The sequence below is a fragment of the Gordionus sp. m RMFG-2023 genome, chromosome 1 (genome assembly GCF_954871325.1).
Source record: "Gordionus sp. m RMFG-2023 chromosome 1, tfGorSpeb1-WG-v2, whole genome shotgun sequence".
NCBI lineage: Eukaryota > Metazoa > Nematomorpha > Gordioida > Chordodea > Parachordodidae > Gordionus > Gordionus sp. m RMFG-2023.
Window position 1 is genome coordinate 27,929,131 of NC_088775.1, and position 24,151 is coordinate 27,953,281.

The 24,151-nt window shown below is 25.6% G+C and overlaps 1 protein-coding gene across 1 annotated transcript; it reads right to left on the bottom strand.

The window, feature by feature from the left end:
* Positions 1-20,635: 20,635 nt before the first annotated feature.
* LOC135923758 (probable serine/threonine-protein kinase clkA) lies at positions 20,636-21,693 on the bottom strand. The gene is made up of 2 exons (XM_065458688.1): positions 21,267-21,693; positions 20,636-20,781 (listed from the first exon to the last, which is right to left on the bottom strand). Exons 1-2 carry the CDS (start codon positions 21,691-21,693, stop codon positions 20,636-20,638), a joined length of 573 nt encoding a protein of 190 aa, XP_065314760.1.
* Positions 21,694-24,151: the final 2,458 nt, after the last annotated feature.

Below are 24,151 nucleotides of genomic sequence, written 5' to 3' on the forward strand. Positions count from 1 at the left end.
AATGGTTAGAAGCTTATCCCAGCTTGTTAAATAAATATTTTCTGACAAATTAGGAATTAAGATATTCTTTCAAGCTATTTAGACATATTTCTACTATACAATGTAAAAGATCTTGGGTAATGGTTGATTCTAAAGCAATGCATCCACTCCATTGTCTCGTGAATAGAAAATATGTAAGGCAAGAAAGAATTAATAAAATTATACAAAATTTATTATTCAAAGCAAATGTTCATTCACAACATCATGGAATACTTATGTATTAATAACTCGCGGCCTGATGGGAATACATTAAACTCCTGGAATATAGGGAAACGCATGTATAGACATTTCGCTCCATCAAATAATAATTACGATCCATTAGGTATATATAGCGGAAAAAAGTTTCCAAAAATATTTTTATCCAGCCGACAACAATATACATATTGTGGTTTCAACAAAGTGCTCATTAGACAAAGAGTCATAAATCATTATCAAGGGCCCTTCTGATCATATAAAAAATCAGCTTCGAAATATTACGTGAGATTAGGTTTAACCATAAAATTATGCAAGCATTCATAAACTTATACAAAATCAGAATTATATAAAATGGTTGTATGCAAAATAATATAAAAATTAATTCATGAAATAAAATAAGTGTTATCTTTGTTTGTTTATTTGATACAATATGTTTTATGTTTTTTCCGGCAATGTGTTATTTTTACAACTTTAAATTATTTTTTAAGCACGTTTCTTTAAATTTAAAAATTGGATACCGGAAATATATTCTATCATGTTTGGAATACCTATCTTGTGAATTGTAGATAATTTTGTTGTTAATTTTTGAGTCATTTATAATTTATATAAAAAAAATATAAAAATGTAATATAAATTATATTAAGTTTAAAAGTTGATGGAAAATTGTCTAAAATTCATAATGTCGGTACTCCAAACATCATGGAATACATTTTCGATAAAAAAAAATGATTTAAAGTTGAAAAATAACACTTTACCGGAAAAAATACATTGATTAACATATACATTAGTACCAAATTAATTTACCCGGAATAAAGAAAAAGCTCCAAAAATTAATGTATTTTTAATTTTAAAAAAATTATATCTCATCAAAATTGTATTATTTTAATATACCTTTGTGACTTTTATTTTTTTTATACATTCCATATATAGTGGACTAATTATTTTTCAAAAGACACCATTTAGATAATTTTTAATTTGTATAAATGTGCTTTGTATAATAAAACTATTAAAATTATAATTTTTAAATATAATTGATAGACTATAAATAAAAATAATTAATCTCTCAATTATATCAATTCTTAATGTCAATGTTTAATTTAGTTGCACCTATTAAGAAAAATAAAGCTTTTCTGAAATCCTATAAAGTGGAATGATTTCGGACTAAATTCCTAGTAAACAGAGTTGTTAAAATATCTAGATCCAAAAATTCAATATCTGTATCTAGATACACTTTTATAATAAGATACTATTTTAGAGATATCTATATCTGTTTTTAGTTAATGATATATTTTAATATACTGCAATTTAAAGCTTTTTATTTTAAAAATAAAAATATTTGATTGCAAAATTCATTATCTCATATGAACATATAATTTAAATAAATATATTAAATGAAAAAGTATAAACAAAATATAAAAACTTACATATGGAAAAAATATATAATATTAAATATTTTTTTCCCATTTAAATTCAGTTCAAGATTGTAAAAGATATTTTTATCCTGTTCGGCCATTAATTATTAAAAACAATACAATTGATACACAAAATTATTTCAAGAAAATATATTTAGAATTTTTTAATCATTAGATATTCTTCTAACTTTTTATTATCAAATTATAAGTTAAATGTAAAAGATTTTTTTTATAGTTCTGATTAGGAAAAGTTACAATGTTATGTTATAATTTTATTTTATAGAATATTAATAGTTGTAAAATAAAGTAAAATTATTAGATAATGACGGCTTCAGGAAATTAGTAATCAATCTATTTTATTTGTTAAAATCACATAATAATGATTCAAATCATTCACTAATCTTGAATGATAGTAATTTGATTTGTAACATCGATCAATGTTTAGTATCGTATTATATGATGTTGTGAAGTGTTCTTGTCCTGAATTTACATGGTTCTTTAATTTATTAACCTTACTTCCATTAACATATACTTGTTGGCATAATGGATATGAGACAGAGACCTTCATGGGCAGGGTATGTGCCTAATATTATATTTTCTTGCGGGTCTGGGTTTTCTTGGGTTTAAAAAATTTTTTTAATGGTCTTAGTTCACTGGGTTTAAATTTTTTTTATTTAATTTAGCTTATTTAAAGATATTTAATTGGACAAATATATCTAATCATTATAATTTCAATAATATTATTTATCACACTATACCTTGGAGAGTGCTAATTTGTTTTTATTGTTTGTTTTTTAAATCGCAAATTTAGCATTTTACTTATACTTGACAATAACTATAAACGATTATTTACATTTTGAGAAATCCTATTTTATCATGTTGTATATATATTTATATGAAATTGCTTAGATATAATAGATTTGTTAATCATGGTTATTATAAGATAAAAAGATATAATGTGTCCATCTATAGCCTTTACGAGAAATCTTTCAGATGCACTAATTTCAATAATTTTATCATCTTTCCTTTCTATATATTATAAATTAAAAATAGCATAAACAGTGTAGTATTAATATTTACTTTTAGATATAATGGATAAAAATCAAGAAATGCTTTATTTGAAAATAATTCATTAAAGGAAAGTATAGGATAATTTTAATATAATAATAGATAATCGTAATTAAAAAATTGATTTATTCTGTGCAAAAAATGCCAGGACATCTCTCGACAAATATTGCAGATAGAAGGGGTCGGGAGATCGATAATTCTGGGAGTGACTACCATAAAAATTATAGTTGACTTGACATATTCACGAGAAGTAGGATTTTTACATTTATTTTGACAGAAATGCAAATCAAATTGTTAATAAAATTATATTCTTTTTATTCAATAAAAATGATAAAACAATTTGAGAATATATTATTTTTAAATAAATTATAGATTAAAATTTTGGTTATCATTCTTATTAATATTATATAATTACTTTATAGAATATTATATTTCCATTAGTATTATTTCATCAAAGAATATTTAAAATGATTTAAAAGGCTAGGCCAGGCTTGTAAAATTTATTGAAGCTTATTGCGGGCTTGGCCCGGGTTTGAGAATTTTTTATAACAAATGCAAGACGGGCTAGGTCTGGACTTGCAATTTACTTTTACGATGGCCTGCACCGGGCTTGGTTATAAGCCTCTGAATGTGATATATATTTACAAGATTAAGATTATTATCATCATATTATCTAAGATAAATAAGGAAAATTTTAATTAGTTGTATTGGTAGATAGATAACTGCTCATTTATTTAATTATTTCACAATAAAAAATTTTTTGCATTAAGAACTTTTATTTATTCAAAAAAATATTATTAAAATATTATTTAGAAAACATTGCAGGAGAACAATCTACCTTACTATCATCTTCTGAATTACCACTATTTTTAACCTTGGCAATTGATGGGAATTTTATGGTTAATCCTACGTCATATTGTGTTTTATTAATACATTTGCACTCTTGGTGGATGCTTACGTTTTCTGATAGTTATAGAATTGACTTTTTAAATGTTTGGCAAGGTAAATCATTTTTTTAAACAAATATAGAATTATTGGTTGTTGCCACTCTCGGGGGATATATTATTTTTTTTATATTTTATTTTTTTTTGTTATTTTTTTTTGTTATTTTTTTTTGTTATTTTTTTTTGTTATTTTTTTTTGTTATTTTTTTTTGTTATTTTTTTTTGTTATTTTTTTTTGTTATTTTTTTTTGTTATTTTTTTTTGTTATTTTTTTTTGTTATTTTTATTTGTTATTTTTTTTTGTTATTTTTTTTGTTATTTTTTTTATGTTATTTTTTTATGATATTTTTTTATGATATTTTTTTATGATATTTTTTTATGATATTTTTTTATGATATTTTTTTATGATATTTTTTTATGATATTTTTTTATGATATTTTTTTTATGATATTTTTTATGATTATGATATTTTTTTATGATTATGATATTTTTTTATGATTTTGATATTTTTTTATGATTATGATATTTTTTTTTGATAATTTTTTTATGATATTTTTTTATGATATTTTTTTATATTTTTTTATGTTATTTTTTTATGATATTATTTTATATTTTTTTATGATATTTTTTTATGATATTTTTTTATGATATTTTTTTATGATATTTTTTTATGATATTTTTTTATGATATTTTTTTATGATATTTTTTTATGATATTTTTTTATGATATTTTTTTATGATATTTTTTTATGATATTTTTTTATGATATTTTTTTATGATATTTTTTTATGATATTTTTTTATGATATTTTTTTATGATATTTTTTTATGATATTTTTTTATGATATTTTTTTATGATATTTTTTTATGATATTTTTTTATGATATTTTTTTATGATATTTTTTTATGATATTTTTTTATATTTTTTTATGATATTTTTGAATCCCGGAAAAAAACCCCTGGAAAAAAAACCCCGGAAAATAAACCCCCGGAAAATAAACCCCCGGAAAATAAACCCCCCAGAAAATAAACCCCCAGGAAAAAAACCCCCGGAAAATAAACCCCCAGGAAAAAAAAACCCCCAGGAATTTTTTTTCATTTTTATAGAATTTAGTTAAGACCTAATAATAAGAGTATATTTTTATTTGGCCTACTCTCCATAAAAAAATGCTTAAATAAGAAAAACTGATGTTTAAATTGGTACTGGGAAAAAATGCCACAGTAAAATAACTATGTATTGTAAAAAAAATTTTGCTATAGTAAAAATACAATACCATCTTTAAATATGATATTAAATAGACTAAATTTGACAAAACTTAGAAATAAGAAATATTTATTTTATTTGTAAATCATGATTATGTATATACAAATTTTATAATTTATAATAATAATTATATGGGTTGACATCGAATATTGAAGGAAATCGCTCTTATAAAATCTTGAAGGCTTCGCACCCCATCACGGTATTCTTCGCAAAGTTTCTTTACCCGAATCTGGTTGTGAGAACTCTGCGATTTTGTTTTCGATGTCCAACTACCTACGCGCCATCTTTCAAGTTTGATTTCGTCGGCAGCCACCTCGCATTTCATTTTTTTAATGAGTACCCAGATCGATGGGTGTTTATTCCCAACCAGATTAGAAAAACGATGATTCCAACCTTCGCATTGATTATTTGTTCGTTCTTCATCTGAGAGAGTGCTCTGATTGACGTTCCAGGTTTCTGGAGGCAATCGAGGCTCAATTCGACGTGTTTGGGATTGAGAATTGCTTCTCATGACCTCCCTTGATACTCCATTGACATAATTTTTATCGAAATAATCAAGAATGTCCTTACCATTGCTCGGTTTTAATGCAACTGAATTAAATTGTATATTGGGTGAATGTATATTTGTTTCTATTATAATAAATTACGAATTTATTTCAATATTCATCTTTTAAATATGCAATGAATTAAGTTTCTATTTCTTTATATACTGGCTGCTAACAACCAATCAAGTTATATATAGATGTATTTCTAAAAATTGATTATCTGCTTAAATAAATTTGTATTTTAAAAAAATCTGTTTGGATTGGCCTATTTATGCAAGCAGTTACTTCTAATAATTTAGAATATATACATAACGTTTTAAGTATCAATAGTAAATATTAATAACCCATCATATTGGGCGGTAAATTTGGATGGTGCATTAGTCATAGGAGGCACACCAACTCCAACAAGGCCCATGAAAGTAGGAGGAGGTAGGGGTGGAGGAAGCATGAATGGTCTATCAGCAAAAAGTTGATGAGGTCATAATATTTTTAACAAATTAATAACTTACAATTGTCTAAACACCAATTCAATATAAATTATTGCTAGAATATACTTAAATATGAGAGTGTATAAAAATAATCCCAAGGGGTTTTTTTTCCTGGGGGTTTTATTTCCTGGGGTTTTTTTTCCTATTACCGATATTTTTTTATGATATTTTTTCTATCAATTTTTATTTTTGCCTACAAATTTAATTTTTTTTGTGAAATATTTTTAAGAGAATTTTGCCTACAATATTAATTTTTGTAAAATATAGGAATTATTAATTTCGCAAATTTAAGATATCTTTAGGAGAATTTTGCTTACAAATTTAATTTTTTTTGTGGTAAAATTTAGGAATTATTAATTCCGCATATTTAAAATATTTTTAGAAGAATTTTGCTTACAAATTTAATTTATTTTGTGGTAAATATAGGAATTATTAATTTCGCAAATTTAAGGGATATTTTGTATTAGGGCTAAAATATACCCCACCTTTGAAGTGTGATTTTTAACCTTTCTAGTGAAGGATTAAATCGGAATATAGTACGCAATTAAATATAGTATTAAAATTTATACACGAAATATAGTATTAAATACCCAATTTTATTCATTAAATTGAAATGAAATTAATACAGTGATTTATAAAATGAATAAAAATGTCAAAACGATTTAACAATTTATATTTTCTAAAATATCTATATTTAAGAAGATATTCATGAATATTATCGCGATCCCCAAGTCTTTTGTAGTTTTCTTTTAGGTCCCGCCACAACCTTTCGACTTTTTGGGCGTGGATGAATCTGTCATTAGGATCAATAAAATTTCGCGAATGATTAACCCGATAATGGAGATAATTGGCTTGTTCTAGCCTATTATATCTAAGATAAATAGATTTAAATTTATTACCACTTTTGATTTACAGGAAAAATATATTTGCATACCCTAAACATGAGTCAGTCATTATCGTCGAATCTTGCATTACATTATCTTTAACCACACGTAGTGTGGTATCAAATATGTTAAATAAAAATTTGTAGAAAAAACTTTTTTAAATATCTTAAATAAAAAATTAAATTTGTAGGCAAAATTCTCTTAAAAATTTCTTCACAAAAAAAAATTAAATTTGTAGGCAAAAATAAAAAATTGATAAAAAAAATATCATAAAAAAATAACATAAAAAAAATATTTTTTATCTCATTTCTCTTTTATACATACATATTTTTTAATTCATTTTTAATATATTATTAGTTTTTATATATATATATTTTTAATTATAATTCGTAAATGAAAAATTTGTGAAATTTGTTATTTAATAAATAAAGTATCTCATCCATCACATAAAAAAATAAAAATAAAATATAAAATAAATAAAAAAATATATACCCCCCCCCCCCCCCCTCCGGGAGTGGTAGTAACCGAATTATTAATTTAATTTTCCGGTTAAATTAATTATTAGCTTTTAGAAAGAAAGAAAGAAAAATAATTGATTAGCGTTATAATGTCAGAATGTTTTCAGAGAATAAAGGGTCTTTTATTTATGTAGTCCTGCCTTCCAAAATATATTTATTTAAATATAAATTTATAAATATTTTTTTTTCAACTTTTAAAATAATAAAGTTTCTTAATATTTGATTACAGAAAAATAATTGAGCAATTTGATTTTACTTATTCGTTTATAAAATAAAATTACATTAATGATTAGTCCAACTGATAATATGATTTTTTCATATTTAATTGTTTTAGTCTAAGAAATTATTATCACATATATTCATTCCTTCTTATTTCTCTATTTGAAACTGGATAAAGTTTTCTTAGCCATTTTAAATACTAGAAGTACTTTCTTCAATTATCATACAGTTATTACTATTATTAAAGCAGCTTCAACTAATAAGGTTTGGCTAGATATCATTTCATAGTTTGATTATCGTCTATTAGTATATTTTCATCGTTTTGATTAATGTCTATTGATGGTGTGTTTTGCCTTGCTTCTAATTATACTTCCTTTCCTGAATCTTATTATAGTCGAGTCTATATTTTCAATGGTTAATATGTCATCTTATCTATAAATCTAAATTTGTTTTAGCTAAAAAGACATTGGTCCTGTTATTCTAACAATGATACCTGGTATCTAATTATATTTTTTAAAATCTTTTATATATTTTTTAAAATTTTTGCATGCAATTTTGAAATTTTTTGCATATATTTTTTAATTTTAAAAAAATTGGTAGTTGGTATGTAAGGATGCGGATAAATATGTTTTAGTAATTGTAGTGGATCGATTCGTTGAAATTTAGGCATAATTGAACATGAAGATTATTTGCCGAATATTACTATTATTAAAAAGCATATCCTCCTTTTAAAAGTTTATACCAAGCTCTCCCCCTCTTGATCATGGATGATACGGTTCACTATATTTTTATTTTTGATTAATTTTGCTAAATTGAACTCTCTTTTTCGAAATAGAGGCGCATTATCTGTAATAAAAATTTTGGTATCCAAAAATGACAAAAAGTCTTAATAATACCTTTTCTTCCATAAAATTATATTTAGTAAGTTTTTTATTTTGGGTCGCCTACTAAAACTAGATATTATCACTAATCTAATATTGGGTGCTTAAAAATCGAAATGAATTCATTTTATTAATATTGAGCCACCAAACATTATCTTATGCTAGCAATTTACTGATCACACCCTGGTGGCTTATGTAAAAAGAATAAAACATTTATGTAGATTTTTAGGAACTATAGTTTTAATACCCATATTATATATCCCGCCTCAGGCGCGTACGCAGCGGAGGGGGGCAGGGGGACAAATCACTCCCCAAAAGCCAAAAAATGCAGATGCCGTTTTATATTTTTCAAAAATATAATTGTTAATATTATTTTATATTTCTTAATATTTATTCCTATCTCATATATATATATTTAATTACATTTATTTATCACATTCATATACTAAGTTATTTTATCAATTAATTTCGATTTCAAGTTATCCTTGGCGTAGTTTACCTATTATTTTAAATTTTAGTGGAGTATTATTTATCTAAATTTCTAGTCAAAATTATATTTGAAACTCCTTGTCCAACAGGAAGAAAGAAATTGCAAGCTTGCCCAACAAGATCGAGTCTCCGCGCCATCAAGCATAACAGCTTTTATGAAGTTAGAAGAGCCGATTATTAATGCTATTACTGAAATATCACAATGGCTTGAATAAAATATTTCCTCAGAAGCAAGAAAATTATTGGATTCAACTTATTTCAATTTTTTTTTCTCATTAGAATGTATTATTTAATTATACAACTATTTTATGTAATACTTTTCAAAAACATGACATTGACTGGATTAAGAAGATGAGAATAGCGGAGAGCATTTTATTATAACTCAAAAAATTAGAGCTAATGTTGATGAAGAACATATTTTATATGTTATAGTTGAGTTAAAAACAGAACTATACGTGTTTAAAATTTGTCCCCCTCGACTAGCAGCAAGCAAGCTCATCGTAAAAACATTAATATAGGATCAGTAGAAGAGTATTATAAAACAAACTCTCTTGGATACATTTATAACCCAAATAAATGAATGGTTTTTAATTCATCAAGCAGCACTTACAAATCCGCAGATATAACTTCCACAAAAGTCTTTCCAACCTTTTTCAGATGGTGATAAAAAAAAATATATTCGTTAGCTTTTTATCATAATGTTAAAGTATCTTATGATGCCTTATTAGTTGAATAACTATGATTAAAAGATTAACTATGGTTGATACAGTCCTAAAAATGCTATGGATGCTTTGCATTATTTCAAACACATTTTAGATTATATTCCCAATGTATTAAAATGGTTATATATATTAGCAACTCTCCCCATATACACTCTCTTTTTTAAGAAGAATAACAGAGCCATGTAGATAGTACCATTTTTAGGGCACGGCCCGGATTTTTTAAAAAAATTTTCAGACCCGACCCGAATTCTTTTAAAATAAATTATATTTAAAATATACAGCTCGGCCCGGTATTTTTTTTAAAAAATTTTTTAGGCCCAGCCTGGGTGTTTTTTTAAAAAAAATTTCGGGCCCGGCCTGGATATGTTTAAAAAAATTATAATACGTGCGCGGGGCCGGGCCTACAACTCTCTGAAAAACATACCTATGAAATACAACTTCTGTAAGTAGATTGAATGATTTGGATCTTTTAAATATTCATAGACATTTAACGCCAAGCAAGGATAGATAATTGAAAAATTATCTCAAAACATACAAAATACAATAATTCCTAAGAAACTTTTTGTGTATTAATTTATATTTCCAACATTTAAATTTTTTATACTTTATATATAAATTTTAAAGGCTCAAAAAATTCAAATTTCAATTTTGGGTCATTTAAGTGATTCATATCGTGGTTATATTTTATAATTCACATTTATTTTATAGTTTTTCAATGCTGGTTTATATAATTTTTTTGTAATTCACATTTATTTAAAATTGTATATTAGAAAAGTTATTAGTCCTAATAAATTTATGCTTAATATTTTTAAATAACAATAATATTTCTTAAAAAATTTTATTATCTCCCCCCCCCCCCCAGACCAAATTCCGGCGTACACGCCTGTCCGGCCTCCATGGTTAATTCATTCTGTTTATTGAAAAAAAGGTTTAAATTTCATCGATTACTTTCTGCCAACCAAAATACAAATTATTATATATATTTTTTATTAAAAATTTTAAAATATTTTAATCACTTCATCTCATAAAATATAATAATAACAGTAAGATAAAGTACAAATGATATATAAATACCTTATAATTAAATTATAAGGTTAGCATCAAATAATTAATTTTTAATATTTAATTTAATGACATTTAAATATTTGCGATTTAGCCATAGTCAATTTAACTAATCAAATATTTATATTTGGGTTTAATTTTTTTAGATATTGTTTATCAATTAGAATATATTATCTACAGGAATTTTTTTTACTGCTCTATATTAATAAAATTTATTTATCATCACACATATATTATATTTATTATTTAACACTCAGTTTATAAGAACTCTCTACAGAAAGCTTATGTTTTATACTGCTTAAAACATTATTTGCAATAATCATAATGAATAACTAGTTATAATAGCTTTCAAGTAAGTTGTTACTTAAAAAATATCATAAAAAACTACGATGACTACCATAGCAAATTCAAATGAGTACGAATAATAATCATGATCACCCAAGGCTTAAACTCGCAAAAAGAGATTGATCTCCAGTTGAGATCTTTTGATTAGTAATCGATTGAACCTATATTAAACATGTTTACCTTTCCTTATAAAGTCAAGATAAAACAACTTTGTATATATATAATAAAATTAAAAGTAATAGTAAATAAATCTAAATAGGCTTAAAACCCCTTTTAAAATAAGAAATTATGAAAGAATGGGATTTTAAGCTAATTAAAACTTTTTGAGTTATATTGAAAATAAGATTTATAAATCGAAGTGCTTAGATCAGAAACCCGCAGAAGTACTATTGGTTAGAGCCGGGATTTTTTTTTTAGCCCGGCACGGGTTTTATATTTTAAGACTCGCCCGGTTTTTTTCAAAATATATTACTATTACTTTTAATTTTTATATAATAGCGAAATATTCTATTACAGCCCAGCCCGGGTATTTTTTAGAAAAAAATTAGACCTGGCCCGGCCTGGGTATTTAAAAAGATTAAAACAGGCACACACGGGATGTCTCTGGTTTAAATAAAGGTAAGTGAAAATCTGACCATTTCATTATAAAGTAACTATTGATTAAAATGATTTTTTTTTAATCTCATTTGTAAAAATATTATTGAAAAAGAAACTTAGGAAAAGAAAGAAAGAATTTTTAATAATTTATCTTTATTATCAAATGTTAAAAATCAAATTAAACTCTAAATTTAAAAATTGATTAATACTATTTTTTGTTTCCATTAGTTTTAACTTTTAATTATTTTTAAACACATATTATACCATCCATTTTACTATTTTAGGTAATTCGATTAAAATATTGGAAGTGTATATTGGATATCAAAAAATAATGAATATTAATTTTAAATGCAAATCAATGAACCAAAATTTAAACCCAACATTAGTAGAGTGTACTGATTTAGTACCTAACAGAAGTAAATCAATTAAATTAATCATAGATTATTTTAGAGGTTAGACTCGCATGCCCTCCTCGAATAAAAAAAACTTTAAAAAAGTGAATTAAATTATTATAATATATCGGTTTTCAAAAGTTTTAAGAATATATTTACTTATTTTTGATCAGGATGATTTGAAATATTTTTATTTATTTTAGAATATATTTTATTAATTAGTTCTTTCTTTTTAAAATAAACGACATATCATCATAACACTTTACTTCTCAGACTATTCTTCACACTATGCTTGATATTGAAACACATTATGACTAGATTTTTCATATTTTGATCCTTATTTTATTATACATTTTATTTATCTAAGAAGGACTATTATTTTCTGAGTTAGGATAAAAGCTCCAATAAAATAATATGTAACATGCGCATGCTGATTTATCAGATAATCCTGTTTATTGTGGTTGTAAATAAAATATTTCAAATTAGTTTCGTTTCATTTAATTTTACAAATGTCATCAATGTCATATCATGCTGCAGGCCCAGATCTAAATCCGTACGGATCCTAGTGTGCTGGGAAGTGATTTTAAATAAACTGGGGTAAAACTAAAAATAAAATTATATATAAAATTTAAACCTCTACATGTCTGGGTATATGGATTAGACCGTAAATAAAAATCTTAATAAAAATAATTTTATATAAGAATTTATTTAACATATTTTTTGAATTCTTTTTTCATATTATTGAAGCTAGAGAATTATTGAATAAATTTTAATTGGTCGTTTTCTGTGATAGATAATGACAATAATTGAAAGTATTTAATTAAGTAATGGTAATGATCTTGATCAGAAATATTTTGTAATCATCAAAGATTTATATTTAACTGCAAATTCTAAATTTGAGCATGATGAAATGAATAATTATAAACAGTTATGGTTTGGGAAAATTAACATTTTTTCTGAAGGCTTTCATGATTTAAATTATTTCTCTATTTCTTATGCTTTCACTTTATCTTATGAAACTGGAAAATATTTTTTAAAAAAAAATCATAATTTGAATACTTTAGATTAATTATTTTATTTTACTTAAAAAATTTTAAATATACATATGCAATTGTTATAAAAAAAATGTAATTGACCTTAAAATTATACATTATATTTTCATGCTTAGTAGAGTACAATGATTTATGATTCCAGAAAAATGCTTAGGGAAAAAAACTCGACTAAAAACTGCTGAAAAAAATCTAAGAAAAAAATTGTGGGAAGAATCTCAGTGAAAAAAAATTAAAAATAAAGAAGTGTGGAAAAAAAATACGTATTATTGAAGAGAAAATATAATTGAGAAATTATTTTAGGGTTTTATTGAATATTAATATATTCAGGGTTAGCAAGCCTGTTAATTGACTAATTTAGATTCAATTGTACAAAAGTATATTTACCGGCCAAATATTGTCAAATAAAAATGTTAAATTTTGAACGAGTAGTAATTTAATTGGCATATATCATTACTAAGAGTAGACAAAAGATATTTAACCTTCGTTTGATAAATTCGTCCAAAAACTTTAATATTGTTAGATGAGGCTTTTAACTATCTTATTTACGATTTATTATTGCCCTACTGCATATTATTATAATAGAATATAGATGATTCTTTTTATATCTAAAAACTATAATATAAGACCACTCTAAAGGATGGTAGATATTAGAGTTGCCATATGTTTCGGTTTTATCGGGACATTCCGCATGAAACATTATTAAACTGTCTATACAGAACAGCAAAAATGCACTTTGCTCAGTCTAATATGTGTAAAAGTATCAATATGTGTAAAAGTATCAATATGTGTAGAAGTATCAATATGTGTAAAAGTATCAATATGTGTAAAAGTATCAATATGTGTAAAAGTATCATATGATGAATTTAAACATTTATTCTAATGGTTGGAAATCTAAAGATAATTTCACTAAACCAAAGTCCCTTTAATAATATTTAGTAGGTTAATTGTGGATCTTATATTTCTAAGGAATTCTTAAGTAAATCAATTCTAAATTAAAGATATTCGTAAAAAAACTAACTTTTTAATATATTCAATTAATTAACTAATGTTATACTTATTTCAAATACTGTGACCAACATGCTAACTAATAAAATCATCTAATGTATGGAAGTAGATCATGTTAAATAAATCAAGAATTACTCAATGATAAATAAATCAAGAGTGAATAATAGATAATCCAATTTTACTCAATGAGAAATGTTTTTAATATATAAATGTTAATGATTAATTTTTCTAATTTGAAAACTTTTAATTTAATTTATAAATTACAAAAATAAAATTAAAGTTTTTCGTTATTTTTTATGATTTTTAATCAAATCCTTCTTTAATTTTTAATGCACTATAAAAGGAATTGCAATTATGTAATTATAATTATTTCAGAAAAACACAATTACATGTATTCATCCTTTTTTGAAAAGAAATTAATAATTATAATTATTATGTAATTGCAATTAGGAACTAATTACAATTTTTGAGTAATTATGATCTTCCCTGCTACATCTTTAAAATTTTACTTTTTTCAATTAAAAAGCCTAATTTAGACTTATGCCTAGTCATAAAAATTGTTCCTTGTTGTAACTATTAATTTATAAATTCTTGATAGCTTGTATTTTTATAATTTAATATAATTGATACTACTTGTTACAATTAAACTCAATGTGTGAAAGAACAGCGTAGATGATGTGAATAATTGTAAATAAAATATTCTATAAAACATATTACAAGTGGGATTCGAGGTCAGCAAAGTCTGTCTCACTTTGTCAGTATAGAATGTTTACACAAGTTGCCCGGGCATGTCTAGTATATTTTCCCCCTACCCGTTATAATTTTTTATCCTGCCCTTCCTAGACCTGTCATATTTTTTTTTAAATACTCGGCTCGGCTCATAAAACTTTACCAAAAGTTAGGCCCGGCCAGTTAAAGTTTTAAGAAAAGTCCGCCTCGATCCGTTAATTTTTTTTAACGAATTTTCTAGTCATCACATTTTTAATGTATATACCCAATTTTTTCCTAATGACAAATCTTTTATATCTCCTATATGGATATCTATTTCAATACCAGATGATAATAAATTAATATTTACAATTAGATCATATTATATAAATTGTTTAATTTTTTGTGAATTTAATAATTTATTATAGATTTAGTATTAAGTTAGGCAGCTCTTAAATTACAAAGAAATAAAAGCATGTTACAATTCATTTTTAAATAGTATTAATTTATCTATAAATTTAAATAATATATGAAAATCTTAGTGCCCTTATGCAGGTTTTAAATATAAAGGAGGTGTGTGTTGTGTTTAAATAACGGTTTGACTTAACTGCATGTCCAAGTCAGGTATGCTAAATATTCCAGGAATACTTCACAGAAACTAGATATGAAATATTCCTATGAAGACATTTTGTAAAAATGTTCTGAGAGTACATTGATTATATATTATGAAAGATGACACACGTAGAGCTGAATGCAGCCATCCTTCAGGAATATCAAATCCAAGATGGTTAGGTTTTAGGAGCCTTACAGTTGTTATTTCCTATGAGGGTCAATTATTATTGGAATTATTCGCCAGAATATTGACCCTACAGCAATATGTGTAATTTCCCCATTTGTTTTGTTTAAATTATTAATCGGATTCCAAATATGATGGGCTGGATTGTGTTGGGAATTTTATTGCAAAAACTTGATAGAGCAATTAGTGAGACATGTTTTGAAATATAGTGGGTATGGCTAAGAAGCCATCAATGACACCAGAAGATTCCTTGAATCAATTAATTGTTTCAAATATTTCCACCTCATTTACGGGTCAGTATTATCCAAGGGTGGAAGGATGATAGGAGTAAAATGCATACTTAGATTGTAGGCCATAGAGAAATTTTATAATTGCGAACAATGGTGTCATTGGAACAAACAAGTTGATGCTGAGTTTATTTTGAACAAGTTTATTTCATTTTCAATTAGTCTTATGTTAAAGGTTTGTATAGATTATCTCAGTATATTAAAGTAGTTAATATTATTTCAGTTGAGTATTTTTTTAATATTTATGATTTATTTAAACACTCAAACTTTTAATATTATTATTCAAGATGATTGAAATAGCCAATTTTTTGAGAATAAAATAAGATAACCCTTTGGATCGTGCTATTGCTGGTGGGATATGTTCTATCATAAAGTTATTTATCCATTCTAGTGCCTCACCAATAGGGATTGTGTTTATATTATTAAGCCTTGAAATTATATATGTAAGGATTTATTTCATATTGGGGGTAATATTATTGTGATTTAAAATTGATGCATATTGTTGCTATATGGCAGGAAACAAGAACGATCATAAGACCGGATTAATAATATTAAGAAAGTCCTTGATGCTTGGCATCTCTATGCATATTCGTGCCAAATAATATTGTTATTGCATATGGAACATATTGCTATATATAATTATTTTATATTTTTTTCAATGGAATTATTAAAGAATACAAAAATATCTTATATCAATAACACAATACCAGATGCTATCCAGCAGGTGGGTAAAAAGACATAATAACATTTTCATCTTTAGAACTTATTGTTCCAAATTATAACGGTGGTGTTGTATGGACAAGAAAAAATGTTTTATTTATTATAAATATATCTAAAACTAAAAATGATACTAAAAATAAATATAAAATAAGGTATATATATATGTATTATAAAAAAACAATTTAAACGAAATACATGGTTAAAGGCTAACATGTTTAAAATAAAAGCAATTTAAGTTAAACAAATTTAAAAAGTCAATCTCGATTAACATTCCCCTTCTTCTGAAAAACCTTCCCATAATCCATCTGAGCTGTCAAAGAAAGCTTGTCGTCCAAATGATTTATCATTTTGATTGTCAAGTTGTTGCATAAGTCGTCTTAATCGTAAGCTTGATATCTTTATCGTAAATTATAAATCGTGATTTTCTCATGTAGCTTGCTTATAGTACTTAGTGGTTATTATTAATTTTTCAAAATTGTTATTATCATTATTATTATCAAATAGATGTTGGAACGTATGAATAATCAGAGAATTGATCAAATATGGATGTTAGAATAATAAAAGGATGATAAATCAACAAGATTGTTAGATAATATTTTTAGCGTTTTTATTTTTTATATTTTTAGCGTTTTTTATTTTATTTTGCGTTTTTCAATTTATTTTTTCGCGTTTTAGTATTTAATTTTTTGTGTTTTAGTTTATTTTTACATATTTTAATATTTTAAGTTATGTAATCTTTTAGATAAACAGGTTTTTATCTACTTCGTATCGGTCTAGGAGTCGGTGTTACAATATTTTTATAAATAGTTTTAACATTTTTGTCCACACTTCCCTCCTTCTTAGGAGAGTCGTGGTATGCAAATGTTTCAATTTCAATATTTTCAATAACATCATCACTAATTTCTTGTGGTAATCTTGAAAGGCAGTCAGGAACAACATTGTATTTACCTGCTTTATATTTTATGTTGAATCGTAACCCCCCAAAGTGATATTCCATTTTTGTAACCTTAAGGACATGGTACAATTGTCCTTGAGTCCCTTGGTGAAAATGTGGACTAGTGGTTTATGGTCCGTGATGATATTAAATTTAGTCCCAACCAAATATTCCTGAAATCTTTTAATTGCAAACATTATGGCAAGAGCCTCACGCTCAACATTGGTGTAATTTATTTAGGATTTTGCTAAGGTTCTAGACGCAAATGCTATGGGTTTTTCTTTGCCATCTTTCTCGTGTGAAATAGTACAGCCTCTAATCCAGTGGATGCATCAGTCGCAATCCCAATAGGTAATTCCGGATTAAAATACGTCAGTGCTGGAAGGAGACTAATCAACTTCTTTAAATCATTAAAACTTCTAGAATGTTCTAAGTTCTATTCCCATCTTTCTTTGTTGACCATTTTGTACAACGGATCAGAAATATCAGCGAAGTTATTCAAAAATTTTCTATAATAACCAGCCATTCCCAGAAATGTTGACAACTCAGCAGCAGATTTTTGCTCTGCATGTTAATTATTGCTTCAATTTTATTATGGTTAGCATGAATCCCCTTGTCATCTATATCGTGACCCAGGAATAACTTTGTTTTTAAAAAATAAACTTTTGGCGAAGTTAGGTACTAACCCGTACGATAATATTCTCTCAAACACCTTTTTGATGTTGTTTAAATATGCTTCATCGTTATTTCCAGTTATTAATAAGTCATCAATATAAAATATAACATCTTTCATATCACCAAAAATCTGATCCATGATTTGTTGGTAATAGCAGATGAAGTTTTCAACCCAAAAGGAAGTCTGATAAATTAGTAGTATCCCTTATGTGTAGATATAGTCAAAAGTTTCTGCTATTTTTATCGATCGGAACTAGTAAAAAGCATTTTTGAAATCGATTTTTCTAAATTTTTTTCCTTCTGAAAGTTTAGCTATAAGATCATTTATACGTGGAAGCGGGTATCTAAAGTCTTCGAGAGCTGGGTTTATAGTGTCTTTAAAATCTGCGCAAAGCCTGATGCTCCCATCATCTTTGTATGCGGCGGTTATAGGACTCGTTCATCGCACATCATTTACAGGCTCAATAATTTTTTCGTGTATCCATCTATTCAGTTCTTCGCCCACAAGATCAATTTTTGAATACGGTATACGTCTTGGTGATATTATTTTAGGTTGGGCGTCACATCTTAAATGAAATTTGACATTTACTTTGTTAGTTGGTTCGCTAGTTAATTTGTATTCACAATCTTTAATAAGTTTATTGATTTCGTCTTTATAATTGGTGTCGACATTTCCTATGAATTTATTTAAAATATTTTAAAAACATTGATCCAGATTCTTCATAATAACGCGTTCTTTCTCGACTCTACACTACTGCTAGTAAATATTTAGTGATTTCTTCATAACTTACTTTAACTTGAGTTGTCCCGATGATCTTAATCAAGTTTCCGTCGTAGGCTGTAAGCCGCAAACTGGATTTCTTCATTTCTCTTATGCCAATTTTTTTTAGCCATATCATGAGGTATGATGGCATACTTTATTCCAGTGTCAACCTGATAGTTGTAGTAACATTATTTAATTTCAAAGTAGTCATAAAAGCACTGTCATCACCTTTGTCTATATTTTCAGCTAGGTTGTTGACATTGAAATCATTCTCATTATTGTATTTGGCAGTGCCAACTTTATTTTCCCCAACTTCTTCAATGTTCATATAACAATTATTGCCATCGTAGAAGTTTTGATTATCATACTGGATTTGTATTCTTTGATTAAAACCTTCCACCGATTACGATCGTCATATTCGATTTGTTTTCTTTGTTTATCATTATTATGCCACCTGTTGTTTCCTTCATAATTATTTGAATTGTTGTTATAAGATCGGTAATTATTATGATTTTGATCGTCACATTGAATCTGCCTCCTCAGATTATAATTAAACCAGGCGTTGTCCTTACTAGAGAACTGCACGGGCTGTCCGTAGCCCGACCCGACCCGACCCGGCCCGACCCGAGCCTCGGACTCGGGTCGGGTTCGGACATCAAAAAAAATTTTTCTCGGGTTCGGGCTCGGGTCGGGTTGTAAAAGCTGTCCGACCCGAAAACCCGACCCGACCCGACCCGAAAATATATATAATAATATTAATATCTTAAATAGTTAGTATAATTTATAATATTAATTATAAAATCATATTATTTAATATTTATCACATTTTAGGATTAAAATGTCAATCATATTATTTAATATTTATCACATTTTAGGATTAAAATGTCAATCATATTAACATGTCATGTCATTATTAATTATTATTTTATAAACCTAACAACCCGATACCAAACTATTTTATTACTAAATTGTGTTTCTCGTAAATTACAAGATAAGACATATTTTATGTAAGTTTTATTTATTATTTAACTAGCCTATACATTGTCTTTTTTAACATTTGTTTTAACCCTTCACTACAAAGGTAGAAAAAACTCCCTTAACTACAAAGGTGGGGTCTATTTTACCCCAAATTTTGATTAGATATATCTCAAAACATATTAAAAATTGAGATCTAAAATTTTGAGTATATATTTAAAAAATATTGGAGATAATAAATACAAAATCTTAGATTAATATTTACTTCCAAAAAAAAGTTAGACAAATTTTCCTAAAATTACTGAAATAAAATTTTCTTTTTCAGTACTTCCTTTAATTATTTTATTATCACTAAATAAAATTCAAAAAATTCAAATTTTATTAAATCAATGTTGAATAATGATAATTACATAAATTTTATAAAAAAATATCATATATCAAAAAAAATATTAATCATCAAATATGTAAAATTATTAAAAAATAATAATGTAAATATATATCTTAATATTATTATTGAATATTTTTTTCTTAAGAAACTACAGAGGTGGTAGAATGCGTATTCTGATGCTAGCGCCGAAGTTGACGAGCTAAAAAAATATCTAGATCCGAAATTATGTGTTGATGACGATAATATTTTAAAATGGTGGAAAACAAACCATTATGAGTTTCCAAATTTAAGTATTTTAGCTCTTAAATTCCTGGCTATCCCTGCTTCGTCGGCTAGCAGTGAAAGGGCGTTTTCAGCTGCTGGTAGGGCCTTTGAGGAGAGAAGGACTCGTTTAAAGCCAGATAAACTGGACGCCTCTTTATTTATATATCATAATTATTCACTTTGTGATAATTTTGATAATGATATTGATGAGGTCAATATATAATATAATATGTTCATTATATTTTTTATATATTTATTAACTTTTACATCATATCTATATTCGCATAAATGATGCTTATTATATAATCGTTATAATTTTTAAATTCGCTTGTATATTAATCGTTTTATAATATTTTTTACAAATTTTAAAAATGCAAATATCTTGAATAGATTATGGCCGTCAAATAAACTTTTATTTAAGGTGGCTGAACTGAATAAATACACATAAATTTTTTTTTGGTTATTATAATATTAAAACTTAAATTGCAAAATTTTATTCGGGTCGGGCTCGGGTCGGGTTGGATTAAAAAATGTGTGCTCGGGCTCGGGTCGGGCTCGGACAAAAAAATTTTTTTAATTCGGGCTCGGGTCGGGCTCGGGTTGCGAAAAAATTACTTTGCAGTTCTCTAGTCCTTACCATAGTTGTTGTTATAAGATTGATGATTATTATTATGAAAGTTTCTGTTGCTATTGTTATACCGATAATTGCCATTTTGATAGTTACTATCATTATACTGATTACTTCTATAGTTATTATTATAATTGTTATTGTTTCTAACGTTACTAAAATTCCTATTCCTGTTGTCGTTAATATTACTAAAATTGTTATCACCATAATTTCTATTCCTACTGTCAAAATTTTGCCTCGAATAATAATTAGGTCTATTATAGTTACTATTAATCTCATTCTTATTAGAAGTACTTTGGATGTTTAAATTCTTATTATTATTTCTATTATTGGCATTATTTTTATTAAATTTATTATCCCTACTAAAAACATAATTATCATTGTCACTTTCTGATTTAATGTTAATACTATCTAATTTTCCTCCTATTTCAATCATTTCGTCTAATGTGTAGTTAATATTTTTATTTAATTTATTTTTTATATTGTCATTTAAACTAGATGTTCTCAATTTTTCTTTTATGCGATAATCATTAATAAAATTACATTGTCTACTTAACTTAGACAGTCTAAAAAACCCAATCCAAAAAAGATTCCTTAACATCTTGCGAAGCAAGGTTAAACTTCCCAGTCAATATCCAAACATCTTGACTGGGTAATAAAAATTTTAATTTTTTAATAATAATTTTATAATCTTTGATATCTTCCTTAGTACATAATGACTTAATTTTATCGTATAGGTCATCAGATAAATTGCTCATCAATGTTTCAATTTTTACGATAAAATTGTTTGAGAGAAATAATCGTCAAGTCTTTCCAAGTAAGGGTCCCTCCAACTTTGGGAATTTAACTTTCCTGTTGTTTTTTACTTTGTGTGTGTCCTTTATATCGAAAACTTTTTATAATTTATTACATAATTCCAAAAAATTTATTTTTATTTTAATATTTATCGGCATATGCAATATGAGATTTTTTTATATATCATTGTGCGTGAGTTACCATACAGAGCGGGGAACCATGTTATATATCAATAACGGTGGTGTTGTATGGACAGAAAAAATGTATTATTTATTATAAATATATCTAAAACTAAAAATGATACTAAAAATAAATATAAAATAAGGTATATATATGTATTATAAAATAACAATTTAAACGAAATACATGGTTAACGGCTAACATGTTTAAAATAAAAGCAATTTAAGTTAAACAAATTTAAAAAGTCAATCTCGATTAACATTAGGTAAAAAATGTATTTGTATACATACTATCTGCCATATGTGTTATTTAGTAACGAGAGCTTCTTATTCAAAAAATATTGATTATTTATAGCCCTTTTTCAACAACCTTTTTATATAATTTTTAGCCTTGAGGAAATACTTCTTCAAGTTTTGTGATATTTATATGCTATATTGCCCAATGTCTAGGCTATGAAACATAGTTCAAAGTTTTTAACTTATCTAGAAAGGTTTCTATAGATATTTAAGTTAATTCACTACCCCCAAGGCTAAACCAGGGGGTTAGGAAATTGACAAATAAAATACCATTAAATTGCATAGGAAATAACTATTAAAATCTAAAAACGATAAAAATAAAATAAATGGAATTGTGTAATGTGCGGCAAAAGTTATAACCATAGTAAAAAATGCGAAGATTGTAGGAATGATCTATTTTATGTGTGCCCATATTGTGAAGATAAATTATTTAACAATATTTATATTTGGTAAATAAAATGTGTCAATCATAACTATGAATTTTTGGGTATTATGAGTTAAATTTGATATTTTTCATCTTATCCACGCTCATTGGTAAATAGAAAAACACTATTTTACTTAGCCCAAATTAGCATAAGGTAGAAAGACCCGGGTTTTTTATTTTGTAGTCTAATGATTTGGTTTTTAAATAATATCATTTTATCCTCCAAAATTAAATTTTATGGTAAATGAGCAAACCACCCAGGCCCCGCCCTTACTACACGCTATGCCGTCATTGGCAATATTAAATATTTTAAAAATTTTAATGATAAAAGAGTCTAGGTGTTAAATGAAGACTATGGTGTAAACATTTTTTAACTTAGGTAAACTAACATAATATCTGAAAAGTAATTCAGTAGTTGAGATTATTTAGTTAAAAATATTAAATAAATTTTAATTTGGATTTTTTTAAAATCAAACATTACATTGTTAAGTAAAACAGGGCGAGAGGATAAAAATATTTAATTTAGAACAAAATTAATTCTCACAAGAAATAATAAAACTTAGCGGCCCTTAAAACGTCCCGGGGAAGCGGCTTTGCTTGAATCTCCATTTGCACAGGCATGCATTTGATAATCAAACTTATTAAGTAAACAGGGCGAGAGGATAAAATGCAGTTGATAATAAAACTTTATTATTAGTATCATCCAAACATTTGCATATTAAATCATGAGATTGGGAAATATTACACACGCCATGGTATAAAGACATTCATGAATTATCTTAGGATATCTGTGTATAAAATTATTGCCTTTTCAGATTAATATTCGTCTCTTACATTTTTTTAGAAACTTTTATCTGTTTTTCTTCCCAATGTCTTTCTTGATATTATACTAAAATTATCTTTATACGGTTATATAATCTAGTATAAACATTACAATCATTTTCCAAAAATAGGAAGATTGAAGAACAGATCAAAAATCTAAATGTATACATATATTTATTAAAATTCAATATTTAAAATAAAATATCTGGTTATTAAACTAAGTGCTTTGATATAATCCAAATCTGTCATCAGAAAAAATTAATAAGATGGATATAGCAATTTTGTATAAAGAGTAAAAGGGATATAAAAAATGAATAAAAAAGTGTCCCCTGAATATAATCATCCAAAATTTATTAATTGCATTTATTAATAATTTA